General features: G+C 51.3%; 3 protein-coding genes across 3 annotated transcripts; 1 reads left to right on the forward strand and 2 right to left on the reverse strand.

Annotated features, from left to right (window-relative positions):
- The first annotated feature begins 597 nt into the window (after positions 1-597).
- Positions 598-2,154, forward strand: NDUFA6 (NADH:ubiquinone oxidoreductase subunit A6). Its single transcript, XM_032688646.1, has 3 exons — positions 598-790; positions 979-1,094; positions 1,960-2,154. Exons 1-3 carry the CDS (start codon positions 664-666, stop codon positions 2,089-2,091), a joined length of 375 nt encoding a protein of 124 aa, XP_032544537.1. The 5' UTR covers positions 598-663; the 3' UTR covers positions 2,092-2,154.
- A 1,954-nt stretch (positions 2,155-4,108) lies between these two features.
- SMDT1 (single-pass membrane protein with aspartate rich tail 1) lies at positions 4,109-6,795 on the reverse strand. The gene is made up of 3 exons (XM_032688647.1): positions 6,603-6,795; positions 5,794-5,933; positions 4,109-4,381 (listed from the first exon to the last, which is right to left on the reverse strand). Exons 1-2 carry the CDS (start codon positions 6,756-6,758, stop codon positions 5,796-5,798), a joined length of 294 nt encoding a protein of 97 aa, XP_032544538.1. The 5' UTR covers positions 6,759-6,795; the 3' UTR covers positions 4,109-4,381; positions 5,794-5,795.
- A 218-nt stretch (positions 6,796-7,013) lies between these two features.
- Positions 7,014-13,648, reverse strand: PHETA2 (PH domain containing endocytic trafficking adaptor 2). Its single transcript, XM_032688644.1, has 3 exons — positions 13,572-13,648; positions 12,491-12,578; positions 7,014-11,966 (listed from the first exon to the last, which is right to left on the reverse strand). Exon 3 carries the CDS (start codon positions 11,956-11,958, stop codon positions 11,152-11,154), a length of 807 nt encoding a protein of 268 aa, XP_032544535.1. The 5' UTR covers positions 11,959-11,966; positions 12,491-12,578; positions 13,572-13,648; the 3' UTR covers positions 7,014-11,151.
- Between the last annotated feature and the right edge of the window lie 286 nt (positions 13,649-13,934).

Raw genomic sequence — 13,934 nt, forward strand, 5'->3', positions numbered from 1 at the left:
ATCTGAAAGAATAAAAGTGATGTGAAATCTTCTTTCTTGTCTCTCCTCTTTGTGGTTGCCTCGGTCCTGCTGTGCCCCAGCCTCAGACGCTCACTTGACATTTCTCTCCTTACCCCCAGCACCGCAACTGTGTCTTTAAAGATCCTTTCAGCGTTATTTTTCTAGTCAGTTCAATGACACTGTACTGAACGCTTTGGGGTTTACAGTGACCAGCACACACGAGTGCGTTTAAAGAGAAGTTTGGCATGAACTTAACTTCAGTGAGGATCCCAGTACTCGTGTATTTGGATAAAAACGTACGTATAGCTGGACTAGGACTGTCTTTCTAACACGCGATAGTGCACTGACAGAAAACAGCCGGTGTGACGTCTGGGGTCAAAGGCAACAAATACATAATTCCAAAACACAACCCCAGCGCGGCCCTGAGGGAGGTGCCGGCTCCGAGGGGTCGGGCCCCACAGCCCCGGGAGGCGGGACACCGTGCAGCCCCGCCCATCCGGCGTGATCCTCCCCTCGCAAACAGCGCTGATTGGCGTTTCCTCCGACCAATCCGATGGGAGATCGTCGGCTGGCCGGGCGGAGTGGCAGCACAGCCGACCAATAGGAGCTCTGCCGCGCCGTGGGCGTTCCCGAGGGCGGTAGCAGGGCGGTGGCGGCAGCAAGATGGCGGTGGCGGGCAAGGGAGCGCTGTCGGCCGCGGTGAAGCCGATCTTCAGCCGGGACCTGGGCGAGGCGAAGCGGCGCGTCAGGGAGCTGTACCGGGCGTGGTACCGCGAGGTGCCCAACGCGGGTGGGTGAGGGGCGCGGAGCTTGCCGCGCGTGCTCAAGGTCGGAACGGCCTTAATGACATTGGTGAAACCGGCGGGCTGCGCATGAACGAGCGGCCGGGTAGCGTTTTGGAGGGTTGAGTTGAACGCCGCCGGTGGGAAAAACGCGAAGCGATATGGATGACCGCAGTGGGTGTTGTGTTTCTTGTAGTACACCTTTACCAGCTGGACATCACGGTGAAACAGGGGCGTAACAAGGTGCGGGAGATGTTCATGAAGAACGCCCACATTAGGGATCCACGGGTGATAGACATGCTGGTTATTAAGGTACAAACAGCTTGGGCTATGGAGGGGTTGTCTCTTGCAGTCGCATTGGTTTACCTATGTCAGCAAACCTGTTTATCAGGGATCATGCTGCTTTAGCAAGCAGAGGAACAGAGTCTTAATGCACCTAGGTCCCAGTGGCTTGAATACAGATTTCTGTCACTCAGGGCACTGGTTCTGGTTTGCAGATCTTTAAATTAGCCACAGTAACTGACCTCTGCAGTTCTAATGTGTTAGAAAGCTTCCAACCAACGACTGCCATGCTCACCTGTTATATTTCATGCATTTCAAGACAGTTACTCTGTCTTTACATGATGAGAAAAATCTGGAAATAAAATCCTAGGTAGTACGGTTGATGACAATTCCAGGCAGTCTCATTTTACTCTGTGCTGCCATCGTACAAAACCAGTTCAATAGAGTGGAGTCATGAAAAAGTTAAGTTTAGTATCTCTGTGGCACTGATACTGGTGCTAAGCACTTGGCAGTAGTTCTGCTTAGTTTTACAGGTAATGTGCTGCTATTCAAACAAATTCAATAGAGGTACTTGAAAATTAGGAATGTTATGTAGAATTTTATGGGAGGTGCTGGTCATGAGAGAAACAATGCAGCTTTTAAGAAGGAGGCAAGATCCTTTGCCTGTTTCACAGGGCTGGGAAGCTATGCTGCAGAGACGTCAAGTCACGAGGCAGAAACAGTATATTTGTGTCACAGTGTAGGTGATAGAAGCAGTCTGTAGGAGTACAGAACTGCTGATGCAGCTATTTTTTACTCAGGTGTTTCTCAGTGCATTCAAATAACCTTCATGCTGCTGTAAGGTTAGACGGGCTCTAACTGAGAACTGGTCTAAAATTCTTTTGTCTGTGCTCAGGGGAAAATGGAGCTTCAAGAAACCATTCATGTATGGAAGCAGAGGACTCACGTCATGAGGTATTTCCATGAGACGGAAACCCCGCAACCTAAAGACTTTCTGTCCAAATTCTATGCGGGCCACGATCCCTGAGAGATTGACTCTCTGTCTTCCTGCCTTATATTACAAATAAAGTTCTGTACAATAGAAAAAAAACATACAGAGAGATTGTGTAACATATTAGGAGTCTAAGGCCTAGCTGAATCCAGAGTGTGTGCAAGTGATTATGATGTTTGAAGAGCTGTGATTTCACAGTTTTGCCAGTATGTATTTTCAGTGGGCAGTGTTTGTCCCATCATCTGCCCTGGGGTGTCTGCTGAATAACCACAACACAACCTAGCTGTGGGGCTTTGTGCTTGGCCTGCAGCCCTGTCTGTACGTGTTAGCTCTGTGGAGGAAAGAGCAGGTCTTCAGAACAGCCAATGTAGTCACAGACATACTCTTGTGCTTGAGACCCATCTGTATTCATGCAGTGTCTTGCAGTTTCATGCTGTGACTTTGTTGACCTGCTGTTTTTCCCTTGGACACTAGTCTCTGTTTACTTCCTCAGAGAATACATGAAATCCAATAGGCATATAAATCCCTTTGTGCATAAAGACATCAGCAGAGTTCATTTCCCTGCTGTAAAATGAAATTACCTGGAAAAATGGGGGGTTGTACTGTTATCTAGAATAGGAAAGCTCTATAAGAACTTCTGATGCCTAGCAGGAGATGGTGTCCTACCATCACCTTCTTAATTGAATCAGGAATTACTAGCTCCCTTTTGAGAAGAGTAAGGAGAATTTGTTCTGTCACCAGTCAGAACAGATTTTCAGGAGGTAACTCAGTGCTGGAGCTCCCCCAGGTGTGACCAGCATCGGATCTTTGTAGTACAGTCAAACTTGTTTTTACCCTGCCTAAATACTGGGGCTTTCTTCCCCATAAGAGGACTGTAACACAGCACTCCTCAGGGATGTGTATGTAAGTGTACCTTGGGGCTTCAGGGGTGGCGTGTTTTTAAGGACAGGGTTGAGAGAGTCAGGAGGGGCCAGAAGAGACCGTGGGATAAAGCAGCGATAAGGAATTTGGCAGCATAGAAGACAGGAGTGGGTACATGTTTGGCTCCCAAGAGCAGATGAACTGGAACAACTACTTCTCAGGTGGCTTGGGGAAGGACGGGGCAACTCAGATACCAAGTGACTCAAGAACCTGACATCTCCCTTCATCTACAGCTGTTGGGGTTACTCTGTAGCTATGCTGGAGAGTTACAGAGCAAACATCCAAAGCTGTGCCAAAGAAGAGGGGAGCAAGTGTGGCTGTTTGAACTATACACTGTGCCAATGTGTGCGACATTAAGTGAAACTTTTTAACAGTGACATAAATAAAGAAGGGGAAAGTGGGCAGTCAAGATACAAGGCTAATGACCAGAAACCACAAGAGAGACACTGTCTTAAGAAAATAAATAACTGACTAACCTTTCTAGGTTTCAATTTGAGAAAACAGCTGGTCTGATGTGACTAAAGATGCTCTTCATGTGCCCTAGCAGCAGAGAAGATCTTTTAAGTCTATTATGCTAGGATTTAAATGCAATAGTAAACACTTCTTTGAAAAGAGGACTTGAGGTTTATACACAGTTAAGACAACAAATATATTAGGGCTCATTCAGAAGGAAGTACTGAACTACCTAGGAAATATTAGGTACACGGAGCCAGTGTTCAGATGTTTTTTTCAGTGTTCAGAGATTAAATGCTATAAAACACATCAGCAAGTTAGTTTGCCATTTGTGATCTTTTTGTGTAATTTGTACCTTTTACCAAAGGTACGCAAACTTTTAACTCTGTGATGATAATACTGTATTTAATCTTCAGTGAGGTGATATTAATGACACGGTCCCATCACCTGCCAGGCTGTTGAACCGCAGTGCCATTGCTGATGTGCACTTCATTCTTTAATGGGGCTGTGTTGTGGGGCTGCTGCTTCCCCTGGGGAAAAGGGCTCACAGAGAGGAAATAAATATCAGGAGAGCCTCCTTGCTGGAACAGACAGACAGAGGAGAAAGGTTAAGACAAATGCTAGTACACAGGCACAATTTTTTCCCCACCACATGAATAAAAACACAAGACCAAAGTCATACATCTCAATCTCTTGATCTTTAATTGTTTTCCATATTGCTAATTCAAGGCATCCAAGCAGTCTTTGATGAGGTGAGCGTGTGCAAGGGCTGCAAGGATGCAGTGCTCTTCCTTCAACCCTGATCTACAGATTTCCCTCGTGCACAGGAGGCTCACTGGCAAAAGGGGGAAAAGCCCCCTGTCCCGTTTAGGAAGGACAAAACACAGGTGACAGATGTTGGAATCATTGCTTTGTCAATGGCTTTCTCCCTTCTGTTCTTCTGTTACCGTGCTGCAAATAGAATAACAAGCTGTTACTCTTCAGAAACACTCCTCCCAAAACCACACAAGGTGGGGTTTAGGTAAAGGGGGTTTCCAACTGGCCACTGCAGTGTTTACAATCTTTTAAGTCTTTGTTTTTAGCTGCACAGTGCATGCTGGAAAACACCCTTATCAAGTGGAGTACATCCACCAAACCGATTACAAAGCAACACTGTTTACAATAACATCTTTAAAACAGTTTCTTTGTTCTATAAAGAATCAAATACACCCAAAGTCAAATCTTTACAAAAGGGCAAGCCAAACAGAATAACATAAAATGGTAGAAGGTGTAGCGTAGCGCAGACAAAGGTGAATTATTTTGACTCTTTATTTCTCCAATGAGTCTGAATGATCCAACTACTCAGAAATCAATGTTGTAACACCCACCAGACAGTTTGTTCTGATGGGTTCTGGAATTCTCTTAAATTGTTCACCTATATCAGAGTTTCAGACAATAAGTGACTCTCTTTTAAAACAGTCATTCTGTGAGTTAGCAAAAAGCTTTTAAACAGGTAAACAAGTAGAACAAAATCATAGAATCATTTAGGTTGGAAAAGACCTTCAAGTTCATTGAGTCCAACTGTTAGCCCAGCACAGCCATGTCCACTGCTAAACCATGTCCCTAAGTGCCACATCTATACATCATTTAAATACCGCGAGGGAGTGTGACACAACCACTTCCCTGGGCAGCCTGTTCCAATGCTGTACAAACCTTTCAGTGAAGAAATGTTTCCTAATATCCAATCTAAATCTCCCCCGGCACAACCTAACGCCATTTCCTCTTGTCCTATCACTTGTTACATGGGAGAACAGACCAACACTCACCTTTTCACAACCTCCTGTCAGGTAGTTCTGTAACAAACGTGGATAGTGCCTTCCTAAATCTTCGTTGCAAAGCCTAGCCGTGTCAGGTAGTTGTAGAGATCAATAAGGTGTCCCCTGAGCCTCCTTTTCTCCAGGCTAAACACCCCCAGCTCCCTTAGCTGCTCCTTATAAGACTTGTGCTCCAGCTGCTTCACCAGCTCTTGCCCTTCTTTGCATGCATAATGTAGTAACACTGAAGTCTCTCTGTTCTGTCTGCAGTATAGAGCCTCACTGACTACAGTTTATTTCTGATTCAACTGACAAGGTCTAAAACTCCATCTATTTACTCTGATTTCTAGTGAATGTATGGTGTGAAGATTTCAGATACCAGTCTGGCCTACTCTGGTATAAAAGAACAAAAAAGTTCATAGCCAAAGGCAAATCCGTGTCCGTGTGTTTAACTGCAAATGTACCTTTCGAGCTGTTGCCGTCTGTATTTCCTTATCTGAGATTCTCCTCCCTGCCCCAAGCCAAATGGGAAGCACAAATAATTAGACTGACGGTGCAGTTAGTGACATACCTTTAATCATCGTCATCATCATCCTCTGGGACAAAGATATCATGTTCTTCAAGTAAGGCTGCGAAGTTCTTGCTGATCTGAGTACCGACATACAGGAAAGGGATCACGACGCTGAACACTCTGAGGAGGCCGAAGGGCGTCTGCAAGGAGTCGATTGGAAAAGGTGGATCTTTACCAGCAAGTGGCACTTCGGCTGAACCGGCACACTCCCGGCTCCACCGGCCCGCGGAGGGCCCGGGAAGCGGCGGGAGGAACGCTTTGCCGTCCCTAGTTCCCCCCGTCACCGCATCGCGCTTTATTAGAGTACTATAGTGTTATAAACATTCCAACACCGGGGAGCTGGAACCCGCGGGGAGTCCGGGGCAGGGAACACCCATGGCTTAGCAAGGAGAGCGGTCGCCGGTGGCAGAGGGTGTACGCAGGGGGGTGTTGATCTCCGCCTTACTACCCACCGAGCACCGCCAGGCCAGCGCCGCCCCTCTCTGGGGAACACGGGGGGACACGGTCCGGGCCAGCGCCGCCCCTCTCTGGGGAACACGGGGGGACACGGTCCGGGCCAGCGCCGCCCCTCTCTGGGGAACACGGGGGGACACGGTCCGGGCCAGCGCCGCCCCTCTCGGGGGACGCGGGGCCGCCTCCATCACCCTCCCGTTGCCGAGCTTCCGCGTGCCCGCCCCGCCTACAGTCGCTCCCCTCATTGGCCCAGGCTCTGTCGCTCACCGCCCCGCCCCGCCCACAGCAGCTGCGCCCGCACCGATTGGCCACCGCTGCCGTCCGTTGCCACCCCCACCCGCTCGCCCCTCACTCACCTTAACCGGCTTGGGCAAAATGGCGCCGCTGCGGGTGACGGTGGCGCTTCGGGAGGGCACCAGCGAGACGGCCGAGGCGCCGCCTGGCCCGCTCCAGCCCGCCCGCCCCGAGCGAGCCGCCGTAGCCGCCAAGAGCCGCCCGGCTGCCGCCGCCATCGTCCCGCCTGCCCTGAGCCGCGGCCGAGCCCGGGCGTCACCCGGGATCTCGCGAGGCTTGAGAAGAGGCGGCGAGAGAGGCGCTGCGCGTGCGCGAGGCGGGGCCGCGCCCCCTTCCCCGGGCGGGGGGGCCCCCCAGTGGCCGGGAGGAGAGAAGGAAGCGGGCAGCTTCCCACCCCTTCCGATAGGGCTCCCCCGGGGAAAACCGCGCCGGGCGGGAATGCCCAGGCCCTGCAGACACTCCCGGGGGGACTCACGGCTCACTGGCAGCGCACGGGCTACAAATCAAACCGGTTTATTTAGCATAAAATACAAACGATGAACAACGTAAATGAGATTCGTAATACAAGTTCCGCGTGTAAAACAAACGCTAACAAAGTAATGAAATGTATAATACAAGTTCCGCGTGTAAAACAAAGGCGCATGCAAAACCGCCTCCTAAAAAATAGAACACGCCGTCCTACCTAAAATAGAAGCCCTTGGGAAGGCGGGAGCGTCCCCGCGGGTTGCTCGTAGTGTTGCCAGGTAATTGTGCGGATAGAACGCAATTGGTAGTGCCGAGAGCCCCGGACACGGGAACTCCACGTGCATTTCAGTGGGGATTCTTTAAGCTTCTCTGCAAAGGCAGTCGAGAGAGGTTAAGATGGAGGGGTCACTCCCTGCCTCCCCCCCTCCCCCCCCCCCCAATTAATGCAGTAGCTACTGTAACAGAAAATGTCTGATCCCGGTCAGGATTGTCCACCAAATGGCTAGCAGTGGCCACAGGGAAAACCTTCAGGTTACTCTTGCTGCTAGGACCTGGATTCAGTGGAAAACATCAACACAGTTTAACAAAAAAGATGTGCAGAAATAATATCACGGGTTTAAATCTTAAATGCCAGCCTCAGAAAAAAAAATTTAAGGATTTTGTCATGTATTTTAGCAGGATTGGGAGCCCTTCTCACCATAGCTTACAAAGGCCATGACAGAATTGCCCTCCCTCTTTCAGTCTTCTTTTAAATTTTAGCATTTTTCTCTCATTGCTTTTGCATTATTACGCTAAAGAAAACTCTTAGAAAAGGATCTTAAATTCAGTACCTTAAGAAAAGTACCCATTCAGCTTTAGCATTCAGCTCCCTCTATGCCAAGGAACCTGTTTTGTGCAGCCCAGACATTCTCTATTTTTAAAAATTAATAAGGGAAAGGGGAAGCAGGAGGTGAAACAGTCCAAACCTGAATGGCTGGAGAAAAACCCATGTGTGGCAATTAGTCTTATTTTGCTGCCAGGGACGATGTGCAGTGAAAACTCTCTGCCTCTCCTGTAATGATGTCTGCCTGCAGACAGACAGGATGCTCCATTAGCCAGCTGCATGTGCAGCTTCAGGAACCTGAAATCCCAACCTCCAGCCTACGAGCTGCTTCAAAGACTCTACCAGCACAACCAATTCTCAGCTGGGCTGGTTTGATAGTCTCCATCTCTTAGGAGGCAGAGGGGCACCCAGATGCTTCCTGCCTAATGAAGCAAGCAGCAACGGTCATTAAAAAAACCCTGTACTCCCATACAAATTTGGGCATGACTCCAATTATGGCTCTTTTTACTCAGAAAAGGGCCAACCTTGCTATGAGAGTGGAACAGTGAGGAAGCCCCAATCAAGTGCATCCAAAGTCACACAGTGCTTTGGAAACCTAGCAAAGGCCCATGGACAGCTGGGCTGAGCACAAATGCGGATCAGGATTCAGCCATTTTCTTGTCAGTGCTGCAGAATAAAACACAAAATTACTCCAAATGCGATTAGACAGAAAGCAGAGCGCAGCGCCTCATTTGCAGGATTTAGGATTTAGCTGGGATATGTGCTAACGCAAAGGTAGGTAGCGTGGAAATTGTGCCATTTGAATGGGACAGATTAAAGCATTAAATATAAGCTCTTTAGTAGTGTTATGAGTACAATCCTGGCTTATTAAAACAAACTCAGCTTCTTAAAAGTGAAACTGCCCTTAAATGAATAATACTGTTTCAGTCCCACTTCTGACAGAACTGGCTTTGTTAATTTATTTTCTTTTTTAAGATGTTCCCAATTCTTGGATCTCTTGTAGGAACTGCCACTACATTTTGACTGGTTTCAGAAGTTAAATCTTTACCGTCAAACTGCCTTATGTAAGTTTGAGACACTGGAAATATTTTTCTCTCTGTATTACATTTAAAAAAAATAACCACAAGAAAATGCTTGATGAATTTGACCTTGGCCCCAAAATACCCACGCTCAGAGCAAAGAGGCACTAGGTAGTGTGATTCCCTGATGCTGCTGCCCTGGCATGGGGAAGGGAACGGGTTCACAGCCAGGAATGCTGCAGTACTGAACTCTTCAAGCTGCAGGTAGGGAGGTAGAACTGACCCCTCTGTCCAACCAACTGGGCTGCTGACAGAGCCTGGGGCCTGACCCACAGCCACCCGCTCCTGCTTTTTCTGAACTATTTTCACTTAAAAACAGAACAAAAATAATCCTCCCAAACCTGAAGATCCTTACTGTGAAGAAATACAGGCACAAACTGGAGAGGACTGGATAGCATCACTTGTAAGTGAAGGTTACACTGTCACTGCCTGAAGTCATATTGCTAGGATTTGAGATTTCCTCTAATACACCATTGAGCCATAATTAGGCAGGAGGCTGGAAGCTCATCATCCAAAACTACCAGAGATTTATATTTTCAAAGGCACCAAGAGTTACTGGAATTAATTTGATTTCTACACTGGCATTCTCTACTGGCTATTGCAAAGTATAAAGTTGAGTGCATTTAACTCCAGAAAAGCAAAACAGGTTCTAGCCAGTCATGACCTGGAATGGCCTTTTGCTTTCCCACCAAGGCTCCTTAATAAAACAGGGCAATAAAACCAGGTTTTTCCATTTTTAGATAGGAAGCACATGACTACTTCACATATATTTTTTAATCTGAAAAACAGCCCTTGCCAAGAGGATAAGGGAGATTTATAAACCCCAGCTCCAGGGTGTTCTAGTCCCTGGACTTGGCATCCACCTACTTGTACTGTCTGCCTTGTGGCCAAGGTTTCTGACCTACTGATGGACAAGTCTGTTTCTGCAGTGAGGTGACAGGCATGCCTCCCTGCAGCCCTCCCAGCCCGCTGGGAAGATGGGATGTGCTACAGGAATCAGCCAAGCAATGCTGAGATGAAGTCAGAGGGAAGCACAGGCAGACCAAGTGCTGGCTTGGTAGAAAGCAGCAATATGGCTTCGATGCTAGAGAGGCAAGCCCAGACACCACCAACACACAGTCACTGCTACCTGTAAATCACTCCCACACCTTCACTTTTCCTTCCGAGACCAGCTCTCTCCTCTTCCCTGCTCCTGCAAAGCCTCTCCTCTGACTGTGCAGCACTGCCAGGAGTTGCGCAGAGCCACAAGGAGAGGCCCAGCAAGGGTGTGGCTCTGGACACCCACTTGGGCAAGCAGCCTAATGAGCTGACTGAGCCCTATATGGCACTTTGCAGGAGCTGTGGTCTGAACAAAGGCTGAGAAATTTACTCTTGGCCAGGTGAAGAGGCTTTAGCATCCCTGTTTTGGAACAGGGAAAGCTTGAGCCCAAAATAGTAACAGGCTTGGTTATCACTTGACAGAGTCCAGATAAGCCCTGGGGAGCTCCTGGTCCTCGCTGTTGCTTCAGGCCGCGCTCTGTGTCTCCATTTCAGCCCCATTGCTGAGCTTGAGCACACAAAGAGACAGATGCAAGCCCGTGATATTCACATCCTGAAGAATTTAGCTGGAAGAAGGGTCAGTAAAGAAGTAAAGAAAAGTAAAAAAAAAAAGACAATGCAAGAGCCCCAGCTCCTGGGCCAGCCACAGCTACAGTGGCTCACACATGTCCTGTGGTAAGAGAGGCACAAGGCTGGAGGCACACGCCAGGGCCAGTGGCCCATTGGAGGCACTTCATAAGAGCCCAGCCTTATCTGCAGCAAAAGAACAAAAGCAGAAGGACTTTGGCGCAAGACCACAGACAATAATAAACGCTGACCCGTGCAAACTTCCACACTAAGAAACAAAACCAAAAAAAAAGCGGTGAATGAGAGGTGGGTGATGAAGCATGCCTGTCAAGACGACAAGGGGCCAAGCCTTTCAGCTGAGGTTCGTTGCATATATGCTGATTTGGACCCCCTCCACACCTCGTATCACCAACAGAGGAGAGTTCAGAGGTGGCTCTCCTGGTATTACACACTCCGGCTGTACAAAGTCTCATGGAAGTGAAACATAAAGTTTGGGGAAGACTCGGATCCCTCCCACACACCCTGTGAAGCATACACACACTGCACACTCAGCCACTGAGTCCCTTGCTCTGCTCTTCCCATGTGGGAGACAGGCTGACAGGCATCAGCTGGCTGGTGACTTGCGTCCTGCGCCCTCAGTCACAGGTGTCCCCTCTTCTGCCTCTCCTGCCACTCTCGTCTCAGCGCCACGATCTCCTGCCCGTACCAGTTGTGCAGCTTGGAGAAACAGATCGTGTCTGGTGACACTGGGCTCTCCAGCATGGCTGGTGAGAGGCTGGGCGCTGGGGACCCCGTGGCACTGCCAGTGGCCGAGCGCCGGCGAGGAGGCAGGGGTGGGGGCTTTGCTTGCCCCCCATCATGGTCAGGGCAGGCAGCCCCACCGGGGACACCACTACCCCATGTGGAGTAACCATTCTCCAGGATGGAAGGCTTCTCCTGGAGAGGCAGCAAGGCCGGGTTGGAGAGATGCCTCTTCCTGCCAGAGGAGGAGGACCTCCGTGGAGACTTGCGGCAAGTGGCCAAGCTCTTGCAAGCCTCCTCCAGCTGCTTCTCCAGCTCCTTTACCACCAGCCGCATGTAGTCGAAGCTGGCCCGTGAAAGTGCCTTCACCCAGGCCTCCATGGTAGCCTGCCCGTCAGCCACCAGCACATAAGCCCTGGCGCCAGCATCGTCAAAGCGGATGGCAAAGGCGAACTCCTCAGCAGCCTCACACAGCTCCACGGTGCAGCCCTCCAGGACCACCAGCCCCACGGGCTCACGGCTCTCCCGCTCCTCGAAGTAGAAGAGGAGATTGCCCTTGAGGACAAACCAGCGGCGCTGGTAGGAGGTGCTGTAGTGGTGGGCATGGTGGTGGTGCCGTTCCACCCGCTTGCGCAGGAAGCCGGCATGGTCAGCGGGTGAGTCACAGGTGGCATAGTGGGCCACGCTTCGCTCATTCAGCTTCATCACCCTGCCTAGGAGCAGAGGAAGAGAGGGGGAAGTTGTCTCAGTGTGTGGAACATGTCATTGGCCCCACCAGAAGAGGCCTGATCCTGCCCCTAGGGAAAAGCAGGACTCCAGCAGCCAGCAATGCAGGACAGTATCTAATCCAGCAGGCACCCCTACAAAGGGCAGGCTGGTTCCTCACTGCTGCAAAGAGGAGGTCATCATCAGAGCCCCACCACCAAGACACCTGCCTTCTCTGGGAATGCCAACATCACTGTTTAATTTCTTATTCCATGAGTGTCCTACTTTGCTGGTTTTTTTATGGGGCACATCAAAGAAATTGGCTTCTGTGTCTGCAAGGCATTCATTTTGCTCTCTATTAGAGGGCAGGAAAAGGAGAATGTTTCAGACCCAAGGGGTCTGAAACTTCCATTTCAGCACCCTCTCCCCACTCCCTGTCTCCATGCAGGACCACCCACTCCCAACAGCCCTCCCAGCAGCAGAACGCTCAGCCCTAGCAGGTTCACCAACAGTGGGGTGCAAGGTGCTGTACCGGCTGTGTGGGTCAGACTTGCTGTCTTCCTTGGTTGGGCTGCTCCCTCGTTGAGGGTCTCCAAAGCTTCGCTGTGATGAGCCTCATCCTTTGTTGAAGAAAAGGTGGCAGAGAGGGAGTCATGAACCAGAACAGTTTGGACTAAAAGAGCTAAGAGCTGCACCACTCCCACCCCAGAAAGCCAGAGTCCTCAGCGCAGGCAGGCAGCTCTGGAAGCCATGGTGGCAAAACTGGGGGCACATGCATTGGCTTCAAAGCCTGAACTCCATCCCAGCTCAGGCCAGTGGTCCTGTGGGTTTGTTTTCTGGCTCCTGAGGCTTTGTTTTGGTTTTATTGAAAAAAAAAAAAAAAGAGGCTTTGTAGAAGCTGTCACTGTCCCATTTGCAGAGGCCCTATGGCAGGCGGTTTGGCACATAGAGGACAGAGCCTCGAAGGACAGAGCCAGCACAGCCTTTGTGGATTGTACAACTGCAAAAGGATGTCCGACCGCTAAGACTCCACTCACAGAAATATGCAGAAAACAAACCATAGCCACCACTCCCTGGTCAGATCCGGTCGTGGGGAGCTCCCTACTGCTGAGCAACCTCTAGAATTCCTCCCGGAGCCCTTCTCCCCCATCAGGGCTTGCGGGCCAGGGCTGAGGATCTGAGGGCACGGTTCCCGGTATGAAAATGCACAAGACCCCGATCAGACACAAGGAAAGGCGGTTCCCCGGGGTTGCTCTATCCTCGGCGCGGCACCCTGGGGAATCTCCAGCCCGGCACACGCTGGCTGCGGGCAGCCGGGGCGGCCCTCACCAGTCCTGATGCGAGGGGGCTGCGGGGGTCGCAGTGTGCAGTGCTGGGCTCTGTCTTTGTGTGCGGGCGCACGCCTGTGCAATCGGGCGGCGTGTCTTTGTGTGCGTGTGTGTGCCCCTCCGTGTGTGTGTTCGCCGTGTGCCTCCCACCCCCGCGGCCCCGCGCCCGCCCCGCCGCCGCTCGGGCCCGGCCCCGCCGCCACCTGGCCCTTGCCCAGCGGTCCCTTGCCCAGCTTGTCCCGACAGCGGGACGGCGGCCCCCGGTCCCGGCCCGTCCCGGCTCACCTCCGACCGCTCCTGCTCGGCGGTGCGGTGCGGGGCAGCCCAGCCCCGGCCGCGGGCGGGGGAGGGCTCCTGCGGCCGCTGGGGCCGTCCCGCCGCGCCGGCAGCACCGCCCCGCCGGCGGCCGCGGCAGCAGGAGCGGGGGGCGGGGGGCACCGCGCCCTGCCCGGAGCCGCGTCCTCCCGCACCCCTTCGCTCCTCTCGACACTCCTGCGGGGTCCCAACCTCGGGGGGACATAAACCCCCCACTCCCAGTGTAACTATTGGGATGCAGCAGCCGCGGGGTGAGGCGGTGATAGGGTGCCAGCAATGGGGTGCGATGGCAATGGGGTGCAGTACCGGCTGGGCGCAGTGCTGGTGGGCAGC

Source organism: Chiroxiphia lanceolata, chromosome 5 (assembly GCF_009829145.1).
Source record: "Chiroxiphia lanceolata isolate bChiLan1 chromosome 5, bChiLan1.pri, whole genome shotgun sequence".
In the NCBI taxonomy this organism is placed as follows: Eukaryota; Metazoa; Chordata; class Aves; order Passeriformes; family Pipridae; genus Chiroxiphia; species Chiroxiphia lanceolata.

What these genes read in the sequence shown, in the direction of transcription:
- NDUFA6 (XM_032688646.1), top strand. Translation starts at nt 664, where the DNA reads ATGGCGGTGGCGGGCAAGGGAGCGCTGTCGGCCGCGGTGAAGCCGATC. An exon ending in CCGCGAGGTGCCCAACGCGG is followed by an intron (nt 791 to 978) that starts GTGGGTGAGGGG and finishes TGTTTCTTGTAG; the next exon opens with TACACCTTTACCAGCTGGAC. An exon ending in TAGACATGCTGGTTATTAAG is followed by an intron (nt 1,095 to 1,959) that starts GTACAAACAGCT and finishes GTCTGTGCTCAG; the next exon opens with GGGAAAATGGAGCTTCAAGA.
- SMDT1 (XM_032688647.1), bottom strand. Translation starts at nt 6,758, where the DNA reads ATGGCGGCGGCAGCCGGGCGGCTCTTGGCGGCTACGGCGGCTCGCTCG. An exon ending in TTTTGCCCAAGCCGGTTAAG is followed by an intron (nt 5,934 to 6,602) that starts GTGAGTGAGGGG and finishes GACTCCTTGCAG; the next exon opens with ACGCCCTTCGGCCTCCTCAG.
- PHETA2 (XM_032688644.1), bottom strand. Translation starts at nt 11,958, where the DNA reads ATGAAGCTGAATGAGCGAAGCGTGGCCCACTATGCCACCTGTGACTCA.